We start from the raw sequence: 13,764 nt of genomic DNA, 5'->3' as shown, positions 1-13,764 counted from the left end.
GAGCGGGGCCTGGCCTGTCCTGCCCCGGGCGCCCGAGCCGAGCGGCCGGGGGCACGGCCTGGGCCCGGACAGAACCCCCAGAGCCGCCTGGCCCGGCTCCTCCCGCCGCCTCGGGGTCCCCCAGCACGGAGCGGAGCGGGCGGCGCCCCGGGCCCCGCAGAGCGCTCCGCCATGGCCAGCGTCTCGTACCACATCTCCAGCCTGCTGGAGAAAATGACCTCCACCGACAAGGACTTCAGGTGCGGCAGCGACCGGGCGGAGGGGCTGCCGGGGAGCGGGGTGTGCGGGAGCCTGGCATTTGCTCCGGTTTTATTTACTGGGCTGCAAGCCGACCATGTCCTGGCTGAGGGGGAAAGGCAGAGGAACCTGCGGGGCTCCCCTCCCTTGCCTAGATTGGTGCCGGATGAAAGTGGGAGGGGGAATAAGTCTGGGCAGCTGGACTTCAAGTTGTTACTTGTTTTGTGAATAAAGAACGCCGTAGCAGAAATGCTTCTAATTTGTTTTGATAATTTGTGAGATAGTCAGTGCATTAACAGGGGTGAGTAGACCCCCGTGTCCCTGAGTGACAGATGCTGCCCATACTGGCTCTGCTCAGGCTGCTTGGAGAACTTTGTGATGGGAGAATGTGCCTCCCTAACAGAACTGAGATGCTTTTTTTTTTTTGTTTTGTTTATGTCAGGAGAAAAGTTGGCATCTTTTTAGGGTTAGGGGAATGGCTCAATGTGTAGGGCACTCTATAAAAAGTGATTAAAACTGACATATGTGAAAGATTTCACTCCTGAGCATATTGTTCTCTCAGTACCAACCTGGAGGGTAATGTTTGGGCAGACTTGGTATTTTGAGGCCTAAGAGAGGGGTTAGATTGATTTTTATAGAAGCTGCTGATGTTCTCAGATGTTAAAATAGGTACTTTATAAAGAAGTCAGTGATGGAGCAGTTGTACAGTCAGTTTGTTCGAAGAATTTCCAGTTGACACTCCCAAGGAGATGTGCCCAGCGCCGGGCACACACCATGTCACAGAGGCACTGCAGGGCCACCTCCTCCCAGCACAGGGCCAAAATGATGTGTTACAGGGCAGGTTTCTCTGTTCCCCGCACAGGTGGATGTGTTGGTGAGATCCCAAGGTGCTGGGCAGGATGGCAGCGCGTCCCAAGCTGGTGTGCTGCCGCAGAGGGCTCTGTGCAGCCCGTGGCCATAATTGGTCATGCTGGTTCCACACAGACACTGAGTGCAGCGTGCAGCTGAGAGCTCATGCACAATCAGAAATAGATTGCACCGTAACACCTTAGGGCACATTGCTGCTGTTTTCTCACTCTGGATTTCAGAGCAGAGTTTTCTCACTCTGGAACACCACAGCAGTCCCTCTCCAGATGAACCTCGTTGCTGCTCAGGAACGGGATTGCAGACTGAAGCCTCAAATGATGACCTGTACAATGTGCTGAATGAGTGACATCAGAGCCTAATTTAAAAGGGAGCTGTCATTTTGTAACGAGAGAGGAGACTTGGTGGTTCCTGTTAGACATCCTTCTGTGCAGGGCTCACATTGGAAAGCAGCTAACACATGACAGCCACACTGAGATTTCTTAGAACCTCTGACTCCTATACCAGCTCCTTTTGCTCTTCCTGCTCCTAGGAAAATGGATACTTTCCAGGACTTCTCAGTATCCATTTTGTCCCTGTTAGAAAACTGACTGTCAGTTGGGTCTTTGTTTTTCTTTCTAATCTAGATAAATATTCAATTGATTTTGCTCCCCGCAATCTAAATATAGACTAGTGCACTTCTGAGGTTTAGTTTGCATGGAGTCATGACTTTTTTTTTTTTTATTTTTGAAGGTGATAGGGCTTGTCCATGTGTGGGGTCATTCTGTGAGTGCTGAGTTAGCCAGAAAGAACAGAGCTAGGTACATTCTTAGACCCCAGGCCGCTTTTCCTAGGCCAGGTGACAAATTAATGAAAAAACCCATCGTGATTTTTTTCTAGCACAGTTAACCCTCTTCATTTAGTCACTGAGAAAAAATAAACATGCTGAGTGCCACTTTTGGAGTTTTTGCTTACCTGACTCCTGTTGGGTAGTTACCTACTTGTAAGACAGTAGTAATTTTCCTTTTTCTTAGGGCAGTGTTGTAAGTTACTCTTTGGTAGTGTGTTTTCATACAAGCACCAGTTGCCAGGGTCTGTCCCAGGTGATGCATTTGTGTCTGCACATCAGCCAATCCACTCCTTCCCTGTGTCCTTTCAGGTTTATGGCCACCAACGACCTGATGATGGAACTGCAGAAAGATTCAATAAAACTAGATGAAGACAGTGAGAAAAAAGTTGTGAAAATGCTTTTGAAATTGCTGGAGGACAAAAACGGGGAAGTACAGAACCTTGCTGTCAAATGGTAAGAGCCTGGACAGTGATAGCTGTGTTCCCTGGCACTGATGAAGCCATCACAGACTGCAGAGTGTGAGAGGGGAGCCTGGCCCTTGACACCTCCCCCAAACCTCCTCTGGACTTTGCCCTGTCTTGCCAGCACTGCACTTTCTCTCTGTAGACACAAGGGGTGAGCACACAGACACCTTTGTAGGAGCAAGAAATGATTTTGGAAGTAATTCAGTGTTGCTGTTACAAACCTTACCACATGGAAGGTGGATCCCTGAGATTTTATTTCTTCAGGGAGAAGCACAATTTAAAATTTTGGTCATCAAGCTCTTGTCCTCTCTCAGGCTTTTGAATGCAGTGCTGAATTTCTCCATTGATCTGTCTTTGATAGCAATGGTAGTAAACGTGTACAGCCCTTATGGGCTTTAATTTCAGGTCCAAATCCTTCTCTTCAAGGGAGTTTTCACAGAACTTTGTAATACACTTGGATTTTTCCCTGTCATGACTCTGAGTGCAGCCTGTGCTGTTGCTTTGACCATTCCCATTTTTTAAAATCCAAATGAACAAAAGCAGCAGGTTCCTCTGTTAGTGAATCCTCAGATAAAGGGATCCTGCTGCTGACATGTTCTTTCCCTCTCTTTCCCCAGCATGGCTAAGTGGGTGTGTTCAATCTAGAAATGCCAATGAATAGCTCATTTCATCCCAGGGCTGCAGAAGGATGGGACATTTAAAAACCTCTTTGGGTTCCTCTATTTTTTTCCTGCTGTGGATCCTATTCATAATCCTTTCTTTTCAACCAGGTGTTGCTTCTATCCCTGTACAGATATCCCTGTGTCCCTGTTGTATCTCTGTTATATCTCTGTTATATCTCTGTTGTGTCTCTGTTATATCTCTGTTATCTTTGGCCCTCTCTTTTTGATTCCCACTGTCCTGACTTTTCTTGGCCCTGTTCCTGTCTCTGCCTGCTTTGGGCTGGTTTATTCTGGGTTTTAAAGCAAAACAGTTGGGCACTGAGCAGAGGACCAACTTCTCACCTTCTCTGCCTGTTTATCTGTGGTTGTATCTGCAGTAAGTCCACACTCATTGCAATCTCTCATCCATCCTTTCCGTGCCTAAGGAGGTGCTTAGAGCGAAATGTCAGTCATTCCAGATAGGTGGCCAGGGTCTTTGATAAGGAGCAGTGAGATGGTTTGGAGGACATGGACACTTGGATTAGGCCCTTCCTCCTGACTGGCTTCTCCTCCTGCAGCCTGGGCCCGCTGGTTGGCAAAGTGAAGGAGTACCAGGTGGAGACCATCGTGGATACGCTCTGCACGAACATGCTGTCGGACAAGGAGCAGCTGCGAGATATCTCCAGCATCGGCCTCAAAACTGTTATTTCTGAGCTGCCACCAGCTGCCACAGGTACACTGCCTGTCCCCATTTGTCACTGAGGAACAGGGAGGCCCAGCCTTTGGCAAACGGGGTAAAGTGTCGAGTCCAGAGCCCAGAAGTTTCTGATTCTTTACTGACCTGACAGAGGACAATCTATGAAATCAGGAGGAGGGACGGTAGAGCTGAGGTACCAATGGGATGAAAGATGGAATGAAAACTTGAGCTGTATTTGGAACTATGTATCCAAAAACGCATCAGCTTTTCAGGGGATACCTGAGGCTCCCAGCAATAGGATTTTCCTCTGCAGCCATCTCAGTCTATCCTGATTTGATATCCCAGTGGTGATTTCTTTTTTCAGTGTATGAGGGAGTGAATAGTTCTAGCAGCAAAAAGGACTCCTTGTTAAGTGACAGCAGGGAAAATGTCTCTCTTGCAGGTTCCACCATGACAGCAAATGTGTGCAAAAAGATCACAGCCCAGCTGACAGGAGCCATTGGCAAGCAGGAGGATGTGTCCGTGCAGTTGGAAGCTCTTGACATCCTGTCAGATATGCTGAGCAGGTACCACAGGATTTCCTTCTGGCAGCTGTGCATAGAAGGGGGCTGCAGAGATGTGTCTGCTTTTGATTTCTTTATTTCCCTAATCCTATTACTGGGACTTAAAAACACAGGATTTGGTTTGCTGCTCCTAGGGAATATCTGAGTAGAGCAGGTCCCCAGCAGGGATGAGATAACAAGCCAAGCCTTTCTGTGCTTGGGAATGGCAGTGCCTCTGGTGATGGATCCCACAGAAGCTTAGCTCACACAAACGTGGAAGGGTGAGAGCAAAGCAGGGAGGTTTATTTTAGCTCTATGAGCCCATCACACATGCTTTTTTTTTTTTTCCTGGCTGCCTGTTTCTCTTGTTGCATAAGTCAGAGTGACAGTGTCGTATGTCATCTGCACGCAGGAGATTATTAGCACACCCTTGGGTCATCCAGAAGGACACAGTCAAAAACTCCTCCATGATAGAGACAAATAAGCTCTCCCTGTGTTTTACGGAGCAAGTCAGTGTTCAGACCAAAATGACAAACCTGCCCTTCTCCTCCCTCTCCCCACAACATGCATGAAGTCTCCACAGCTGAAGGATTTTTAGATTTGTTGCTGCCAAGAGGGCTTTTTTCTGAGCCTTTGACTTTACCTTGTGCCTTGTTCTGTTCAATGCAGGTTGGGAGGAACACTCTACTCATTCCATTCCTCCATCCTGACCTGCCTGCTGCCTCAGCTGACCAGCCCCAGGCTGGCAGTACGTAAACGGGCCATCATTGCCTTGGGGCACTTGGTCTTGACCTGCAGTGGAAACATCTTCTCAGAGCTCACAGAGCATCTGCTGGCAGAGCTGAAGAAGAATGAGTCTACATCTACCACCAGGACGTACATCCAGTGTGTGGCTGGCATCAGCAGGCAGGCTGGGCACCGCATAGGTAGGATGAGCAGCTTGAAATGATGCTGGGAAATGTACGTGCATTTTAGAGCACCTCCTCTTAGTGGTAAAAGAAGAGTGCTCATTGTTCTTGTGATCCCCTCTGTGGTTCTGGTCTGGCTCTCTGATCTTCACTTGGAAAGGAGACACCAGAGTATCTCTCTGGCTGCCCTTCTCTAGTCACTGTGATTGTCCCCTCGAGATCTTGCAGCACTTCCCTGGTTTGAATTAACACCTCTATGAACTAGGTCAGTGGATTCACCCCCTTTTAAATGACACAGGAGATGGCAACATATTGTATTACTTGTCTAAAAGACCTGCCAGAGTTGAGAGTAGGTCGTAAGAGATCTCTAATCACAGCTCTTCCTGTGACTGAAATGCCACCGAGGGGCTGCAGATAGAGAGCAGGGATCAGTTGTTGAAAACCAGCCCAGCTGGTTTTGGTGGGCTCTGGCTCCTTGCCTGTGAGATCTGGGGCAGGAATGCTCTACCAGGCACAGGAAGGAAGGGGCAGGTGGCTGAGCTGTCAGCTGCCCAGGTGAGTGAAGGCTGGAATGGTTTTTCACTGCTGCCTGCTCTGTCTTTCCCAGGAGAGCACCTGGAGAAGATAATTCCTCTGATTGTTCAGTACTGTAACGTGGATGATGATGAGCTGCGAGAGTATTGTTTCCAGGCCTTTGAGTCCTTTGTGAGAAGGTGTGTGCCCCTGGGGAATGCCTCTGCACCATCCTGTGCATCCCTCTCCTCCTGGTGTAAATATCCATACATTCAGCATCCTGGAAGGAGGGCCTTCCTGCAAGTATTCCTCTTGAGAATGGAGTTCATGTATGAAATCTCTTCTGCACATGCAGAGCAGAGTGGAATCATGAGCTGCTTTACCTCAGCATGGGAGGCTGTCCTTCTGTATTGGTTTTGCAGGAGTGGGAGTTTTCCTTGTCCTTGGAGTGTTCCTTAGCCAGAGGGACCTGCCTTGCTCCTGGAGGGAGCTGGAAGCAGGCAAGGGGGTTGGGCAGAAGAGCTGCTGAGCTGCAGCTCTCAGTTGGTGAAACATTTACTGCTTGGAAAAGGAGCCCTGCAGAGCTGCTGAGGTGTTCTCCCAGGAAGGGAGGATCCAACCAGGCTGTGTATGTGTGAACTGACACGTGCAGGTAACCAAGGGCCACCATCCAACCACAGCTGAAATGCCAGCAGCACGTTTATGTCATTGCCTTGCTAATAATGCTGGGTGACAGACAGATGGAGACACAGGCTCTGGGGTAGTTATCCCAGCTGTATTTTCTCTCCACAGCAGTTGTACTTCTGAAAACATGCAGGGGATGAGCAACATTAAGTAAAATAAATGGAGTTTTCCCACACTGACATCTTTAGCATTCCCAGCTGCAAGGTCACTTCGAGCAAAACTATTCCCTCCTCGTCGCCAAATCTTCTGGTTTTAACTCAGTCCTCCCAACAGGAAGAAGGCAATTGATTTATTTATTTGTCCTTATCAAAGTTATTGCATCCTTTCCATAGGGGAATGTAGGCCTTGCTTCATGCACAACAGGAAGGAGCATCTTTGGTTTAACTCATATTATCAAAATGTTCACATGGTCTGTGAAGCACTTTGTGATCCTTTTGAGATTAATAATATTATTTGGATATTTTAAACTGATAGTTTGGATATATAAAAACATAAAAAATATATTAAAAGCTTAGTCTCTGATTAACTCTTACAATTTTCATTTGTGATAGGTGCCCAAAGGAAATGGACCCTCACATCTCAAGTGTGATGGGACTGTGTTTGAAGTACATTACCTTTGACCCAAACTACAACTATGATAATGAGGAGGAAGAGGAAGAGATGATGGAAACTGAAAATGGGGAGGATGAAGAGCAAGGTGCCTGCTTGTGAGGATGGCTGTGCTCAGCAGAACACGGGGTTAACATTTCTCCCCCCCCTGCTTTCTCCTCCTGGAGAGGGCAGCTCTGAGGATCGAGTGCTCCTTTAGCTGCAGTTTTCTCACAATGCTGCCTTGTTTCCCCTTGTGTTGTTTCTAGAGAGCAACGACGAGTACAGCGACGACGACGACATCAGCTGGAAGGTGCGCAGGGCTGCGGCCAAGTGCCTGGAGGCCGTGGTCAGCAGCAGGCCTGATCTCCTGCAGGACTTCTACAGAACTCTCTCCCCAGCCTTGATAAGCAGGTTCAAAGAGAGGGAGGAGAATGTCAAAGCTGACATCTTCAATGCTTACATCTCCTTGCTGAAGCAAACTCTGCCTACCCAGAGCTGGCTGCACTCTTCTGATGCCTCTGGCAAGGATGACATTCCCCTGACAATGCTTCAGAACCAGGTGTGTGAGCAGGTTAAATCACAAAGCAGTGAGAAGTAGGTACCTTGAGGATGTGGCTAGCTGAAGGAGCCCTGGGGCAGGCATCTAGAGGGCCCCAGACCCAGAGAGCTGGCTGTTCCCTGTCTGTCCCCTGCCATTCCCAGGAGAAGAGTGCAGGCACAGCACAGGAGCGTGGGGGTACAGCCAGCACTGTCCTCCACCAGCCCTGGCACGTGTGAGGCCCAGGCTGGGGCAGGCTGGCTTCTGGCTGGTGCCCTACAGCAGCTGTTGCTCAGGAAACTCACCAAATAAACTGTGGTAGAAATGTACCAGAGTGAGCCTCTGAGAGCAGCTGGGATGATTCAGGTGTCCCCTTCTCATTTGCTTCTCCAAACTGCAGGTTCCCAACATCATCAAGGCCTTGCACAAGCAGCTCAAAGAAAAGAGCATCAAATCAAAACAGGGTTGCTTCAGCCTTCTGACAGAACTGGCCAGTGTTCTTCCTGGCTGCCTGGCAGATCATATACCTGCACTTATCCCTGGTAAGCTTGTCTGTGGTCTGGGGTGAAGCAGCAAAATCCATTCTGGGGTTGGTAAAACCCATTCTGAACACATGAACTCCTTGCCTGCACATTCCAGTTTTATTCCTTTGAGTTATTCTGCTCAGCATTAGGACAAACACATGAAGTTCTACTATGTGCTGCTGTGCTGAACAGCTCCCAAATTAATTCTGGCCTCTGTACTGAAAGCCAGGATAAAAATGCCAAATTCATTTCTAGAGTCCCCTGACAAGATGCTTTTGGGAGGGCCTATTCTGGCCTCCTCTGAAAGCAGCTGGAATTGTGCTGTTGCCACACTGAGATCAGAAATATAAATGCCATTTCCTTTTGCAAAATGCAGTGGCATTTAAAACAATTCTTTACATTGACCTGTTTAATTTGCACCACCACATTTTTCGATGAGCTCTTCTGGCCTGCGGGTTTATGAAGCATCCCACTACTGGAAGGCTCAGGTCCTGCCTTTGCTTTTGATGTGATTGTACAGTGAATATGAGAAAAGTCTCCTTTGATTGTCCCTGGCTGGATTCATGAACCTCCTCCTTTGGGAAAAATACAACATCATGATATTTTCTCCTGCCCAGGTATTGTTTTCTCCTTGGCGGATAAATCCAGCTCCTCCAACATGCGGATCGACACGCTGTCCTTCCTCCACGTCCTCCTGTGCAACCACCAGCCAGAGGTGTTTCACCCTCATGTCAAAGCCCTGCTGCCTTCTGTTGTGACCTGTATTGGAGACCCCTTCTATAAGATCACGTCAGAAGCTCTGCTGGTAACTCAGCAGCTTGTGAAAGTTATCAGGCCTTTGGACAAACCTTGCAGCTTTGATGCCAAGCCCTATGTGAAGGACCTTTTCTCTGGTACTCTGAAGAGGCTGAAGGCAGCTGACATCGACCAGGAGGTGAAGGAACGGGCCATCTCCTGCATGGGACAAATAATTTACAACTTGGGAGACCATTTAAGCACTGACCTCCAGCCAACCTTGAAGATATTTCTGGAGAGGCTCAAAAATGAAATCACCAGACTGACAACAGTCAAAGCATTAACCTTAATTGCTAATTCTCCACTTCAAATAGATTTGAGACCCATCCTAGGGGAAGGTCTCCCCATTCTAGCTTCCTTCTTGAGAAAGAATCAGCGTGCCTTGAAACTGAGCACCCTGAATGCTCTGGACATCCTGGTGAAGAACTATAGTGACAGCCTCAAGCCTGCCATGATTGAGGCTGTGCTGACAGAGCTCCCTGTCTTAATTACTGAGAATGACATGCATGTGTCCCAGGTGACCATCACGTTCCTCACCACTTTGGCCAAGATTTATCCATCCTGTATCTCCAAGATCAGCGGCTCCGTCCTTGCTGAAATCTTTCAGCTTGTCCACTCACCTTTGCTTCAAGGAGGGGCCCTGAATGCCATCATCGACTTCTTCCAGGCCCTGGTCCTGACAAAGACGGCTGGCATGGGTTACCCAGAGCTGGTGAAGCAGCTGACAGCACCCATTTACGGCTCGGGTTCGGCAGGGGCCTCGCTGACCTTGCACAAGCAGGCGTACCACTCCGTCGCCAAGTGTGTGGCAGCCCTGTGCTCAGCCTGCCCGAAGGAAGCCCCTGCCACAGTGAACCAGTTTGTCCAGGATGTGAAAAGCCCCAAGTCCAGCCCTGCTGTCCAAGTGCTGGCTTTCCTGTTCCTGGCAGAGGTGGGCCGCACCACGAACCTCAGTGCTCAGAGGGAGCTCAGGACCGTGCTCCTGGAGGCGTTTGCTTCCCCCAGCGAGGAGGTGAAATCCGCCGCCTCATACGCGCTGGGGAACGTCAGCGCCGGCAGCCTGCACGAGTACCTGCCCTTCCTGCTCAAGGAGATCGGAGGCCAGCCCAAGAGGCAGTACCTGCTGCTGCACTCCCTGAAGGAGGTGATCAGCTGCTCCCCAGCTGACAGCCTCACGCCCTACGTGGAGGATATCTGGGCTCTGCTCTTCAAGCACTGCGAGTGCACAGAGGAGGGGACGCGCAACGTGGTGGCAGAATGCCTGGGGAAGCTGACCCTGGTGAACCCTGCCGAGCTGCTGCCCCGGCTGAGGAAACAGCTGTCAGCAGGTATGGCTAGGGCAGTGGCCAGAGCAGGGAAATGCTGCCTTCTGATGGAAATTCCTCCTGTAAACTGCTTGTGGGTACAACAGGGAGCAAAGCCAGTCAAGAGGAGAGCAGGGATCAGGACAGATCCCTCTGCAAGGGGGATGAGAGGAGCCCTGGTTTGCACCAGAGCAGGAGGGTGCTGGGAACAGGGACTGCACTAGGAGATTGTGCAGGAGCAGATTCAAACACAGAGTTGACAAGATTCCCTTTTCTCTGTAAGACCTGTAACAGGACCAAGGGCAGAATGTGTACTAGAGAGTTACAGCAGTGATTTTCTCTCTTGATTTTTCACTGTTTCTCCCCCTCTCCATTGCAGGCTCCCCACATGCCCGGAGCACTGTGGTTACTGCCATCAAGTTCACCATCACAGACCAGCCTCAGCCCATCGATGCTCTCCTGAAAGGCTGCATAGGTAGGCTGCTTTGGAAGGGGTGTGAGCTGGTGCTTGAGGGGTTGGCTGTTGCTAGCAGTGCAGGGATTTTCCACTCCTGCGTGAACCTCATCTAGTCCAGTTAGTTTTTGTCAGTTTCTCAGCTTTTGAGATTAAACAACAACACTGTATTGTGAGTCCTTGCTAAATGCACTGATGCCTCTCTCTTGGGCATGCTCCATTGTTAATTAGAGTGCTTAAGTTCTTTCTACATTTAATCTCAGAATTCCAGCACCCCACAAAAAGGATCTTCAAGAGTAAACCTACATGAGGCGTGTTTGGTGTCCAGAGCGCCCACACATGGATATGCTGTATAAAAACCAGCCCTTCTGTTTCAGAGAAGTTTCATCAGATGGGATCTAAGCAAGAAAAATCCCCCACAGCTTCCTTGAATAACAAAGCTTCTGATTGGACTTTAGAGTGAGGTAGCTAGAGTCACAGTTTGTTTTTATGCCCAAATGCAGGACAGTCATGTTTCTTTCCTGTACCAAACAGAGGGAGAGAAAGCATCTCAAATGCCTCTGACAGACTGTGCTGCTAGTTATTTTACCATGAATGCTCTCATAACCAGCCTCCTTGAAATACACCCCAATATTCTTTTAAAACACTGCAGAAATGTTGCATCCTGTTGGCTGCAGGACTGACTGATGTGTTCTTATCCCTCAGGTGACTTCCTACAAACTCTGCAAGACCCAGACCTGAATGTTCGCCGCGTGTCTTTAGCCCTGTTTAATTCTGCTGCTCACAACAAGCCTTCTCTAATCCGGGATTTACTGACCTCGGTCCTCCCCAGCCTGTACAACGAAACCCGAGTGCGCAGGGAGCTCATCCGCGAGGTAACTGGGCTGGGCTGGGCTGGGCAGGACCCACAGCGTGACCCACAGCAGCCTGTGGAGCCCAGGTGCAGCTGCTGCTCTGCTCTTTGGTGACAGCTGTGCGGTTTGTCTTGGTTCAGGTGGAGATGGGGCCATTCAAGCACACAGTGGACGATGGCCTTGATGTGAGGAAAGCTGCTTTTGAGTGCATGTACACCCTGCTGGAAAGCTGCCTGGACCGGCTGGACATCTATGACTACCTGAACCACGTGGAGGATGGGCTGAAGGATCACTATGACATTCGGGTAGGTGCTGTGCCCTGACTGGTGTCATTTTCTCTGTGGGGCCTGGGCTGCAGCCGGGCTGTGTATGCCCACAGCCCCAGGCCAGGGAGTGCAGTGTCCCCAGGTGCTTTGCGGACACCTGCAGCACCGCACACACCTGGGCCAGCTGCAGCTCCAGCCCCTGGCTGCCTGGGGTGTGTTTCCAGCTCTTAGCACAAGTGCAGGGAAGTCAGCACAGTGCAGGGTCAGCCCAGCTGTGAGCAGAGCTGGTGCCCAGAGGTCCAACAGCAGTTTTCCCCCCGTGGCAGATGCTGACGTTCATCGTGCTGGCGCGGCTCTCGGTGCTCTGCCCCAGCGCTGTGCTGCAGCGGCTCGAGCGCCTCATCGAGCCCCTCCGGGCTACCTGCTCCACCAAGGTAAGAGCAGGGTCCTGCAGGGCCTGGCTGGCTCCTGCCCCACGCTGCCTCTGCTCCTGGCCTTCTCCCTCAGTGCTGCTGAGCCAGCCACTTCCCCACCTGGGAAATCCTGTGCTGGTCTCTGCTGCTGAGTTGGTTCTGTGCCTGTAGGTGGCATTTTCTAAATGCCCACTGAAAACGGGGCCTTGGATTTGCAGGTGAAGGCCGGCTCGGTGAAGCAGGAGTTTGAGAAGCAGGATGAGCTGAAGCACTCGGCCATGCGGGCAGTGGCTGCTCTCCTGACCATCCCCGAGGTGGAGAAAAGCCCAGCAATGGCTGAGTTCTCATCCCAGATCAGATCCAGTCCTGAAATGGCATCACTTTTTGAGAGCATTCAGAAAGATTCTGCTTCCCTCCCCACCTTGGAGTCAATGGACATGAGCTAAGATGTTTTTCCCCACCACCCTCCTGCCCTCGGGATGCCCCAGCCAGACACTGGCTGGCTGGAGAGGAACAAACAGCATTGAGCTGCTCTCCTGCCACAGCCAAGCCCACAGCCCTGGGCAGCCACAGGAGAGACTGGGGATGCTGTGCACTGTGACAGCTGGACAGGACTGGTTTGATCCAGCTGCACTTGTATCACACTCCTCAGAGATTTGGAATGACACCTGAGATCAGGGGAATACAGCCTCATGGAGGGCAGGGGCTGGAAGATGAATGTTCCCATGTTTTTAGGAAGTTTTAAGGGGTGCACAAAGCAATCACAGTTGTGGTTCTATGAACAATGGAAACAACTACTGCAAATACTCCTTACTGCAGTACAAAGTTTTTTTTTAATCACTGCACATGCACTTTCTACCTAAAATTGCCCAAGAATGTATTTATAGTGTTTTCACTAAGAAACATGGCTAAAATCTGGGAGCCATGTCTCTGTCAGTGGGTTCATCCCACAGGCCTTTGGGAAAGGAGACTGCACAGGGCAGGGGGGTACCTGACACCCCCACCCTCCTCCTGGGGCTTCAGTCTGACATTTGGGAAATTCAAAGCTGTGTTGCTTGGCTTTTGTATTTATGGTTTTGACTGCCAAATACCTCAGCCATCTTCCCTGAGGGATTGTTATTGACTGTTTCAGTGACAAACCCTGCTTAAAGCTTTGCTTTGCACTAACATGGCTTCTTTCTCCCCTTGGAGCACCTCAGTGTTGGTGTCACCAGCCACAAGGATCTGCTGGTCCTGGTCACACATCAGCAGCAGGCATCTGCAGGAGCACCAGTGGTCAGTGGCAGTCAGGGCTCAGAGGTGGCAAGCAGGAGCCAGGGGTGCAAGCACACAGCCCAGAGTGGCTGCTGTGCTCAAATTCTGCTTTGTCCAAGAGAAAATGCCTTAAGAGAGACTGAGGTTCTAGCAGCCAACTAGAGGATGAGGCCATGATGACAAACTGCTCTAGCCACAAACTGCTCTGTGCTTTCTTTTCTCTTTTGACAGAGTGGTTGATGTGAATAGTATTTATAGTGCTGTATGGAAGGACAGCTGTTGTCTGGGTGGTATAGAAAATAAAATAAAATACACTTGTGAAGCTGCGTGCCCTGAGTTCACTGACCATCACCCTGACACTGCTCCTTGAGTGCCCTGACAGCAGAGCCCAC

General features: G+C 50.1%; 1 protein-coding gene across 1 annotated transcript; it reads left to right on the top strand.

Moving 5' to 3' along the window:
* The first annotated feature begins 95 nt into the window (after nucleotides 1-95).
* LOC117002371 (cullin-associated NEDD8-dissociated protein 1-like) lies at nucleotides 96-13,694 on the top strand. Its single transcript, XM_033071396.2, has 15 exons — nucleotides 96-239; nucleotides 2,240-2,383; nucleotides 3,614-3,768; nucleotides 4,175-4,298; nucleotides 4,944-5,200; nucleotides 5,790-5,895; nucleotides 6,931-7,076; nucleotides 7,237-7,529; nucleotides 7,909-8,050; nucleotides 8,650-10,155; nucleotides 10,511-10,606; nucleotides 11,291-11,460; nucleotides 11,580-11,744; nucleotides 12,032-12,139; nucleotides 12,337-13,694. Exons 1-15 carry the CDS (start codon nucleotides 172-174, stop codon nucleotides 12,562-12,564), a joined length of 3,708 nt encoding a protein of 1,235 aa, XP_032927287.1. The 5' UTR covers nucleotides 96-171; the 3' UTR covers nucleotides 12,565-13,694.
* The last annotated feature ends 70 nt before the right edge of the window (nucleotides 13,695-13,764 follow it).

This window comes from Catharus ustulatus, chromosome 13, assembly GCF_009819885.2.
Source record: "Catharus ustulatus isolate bCatUst1 chromosome 13, bCatUst1.pri.v2, whole genome shotgun sequence".
In the NCBI taxonomy this organism is placed as follows: Eukaryota; Metazoa; Chordata; class Aves; order Passeriformes; family Turdidae; genus Catharus; species Catharus ustulatus.
Note: the sequence above shows the minus strand (reverse complement) of the source record. Positions and strands in the feature narration are given on the sequence as shown.

Coding starts and splice junctions, on each gene's coding strand:
- LOC117002371 (XM_033071396.2), top strand. CDS start 172: ATGGCCAGCGTCTCGTACCACATCTCCAGCCTGCTGGAGAAAATGACC. Junction 240..2,239: donor TCCACCGACAAGGACTTCAG/GTGCGGCAGCGA, acceptor GTGTCCTTTCAG/GTTTATGGCCACCAACGACC. Junction 5,201..5,789: donor GCAGGCTGGGCACCGCATAG/GTAGGATGAGCA, acceptor TGTCTTTCCCAG/GAGAGCACCTGGAGAAGATA.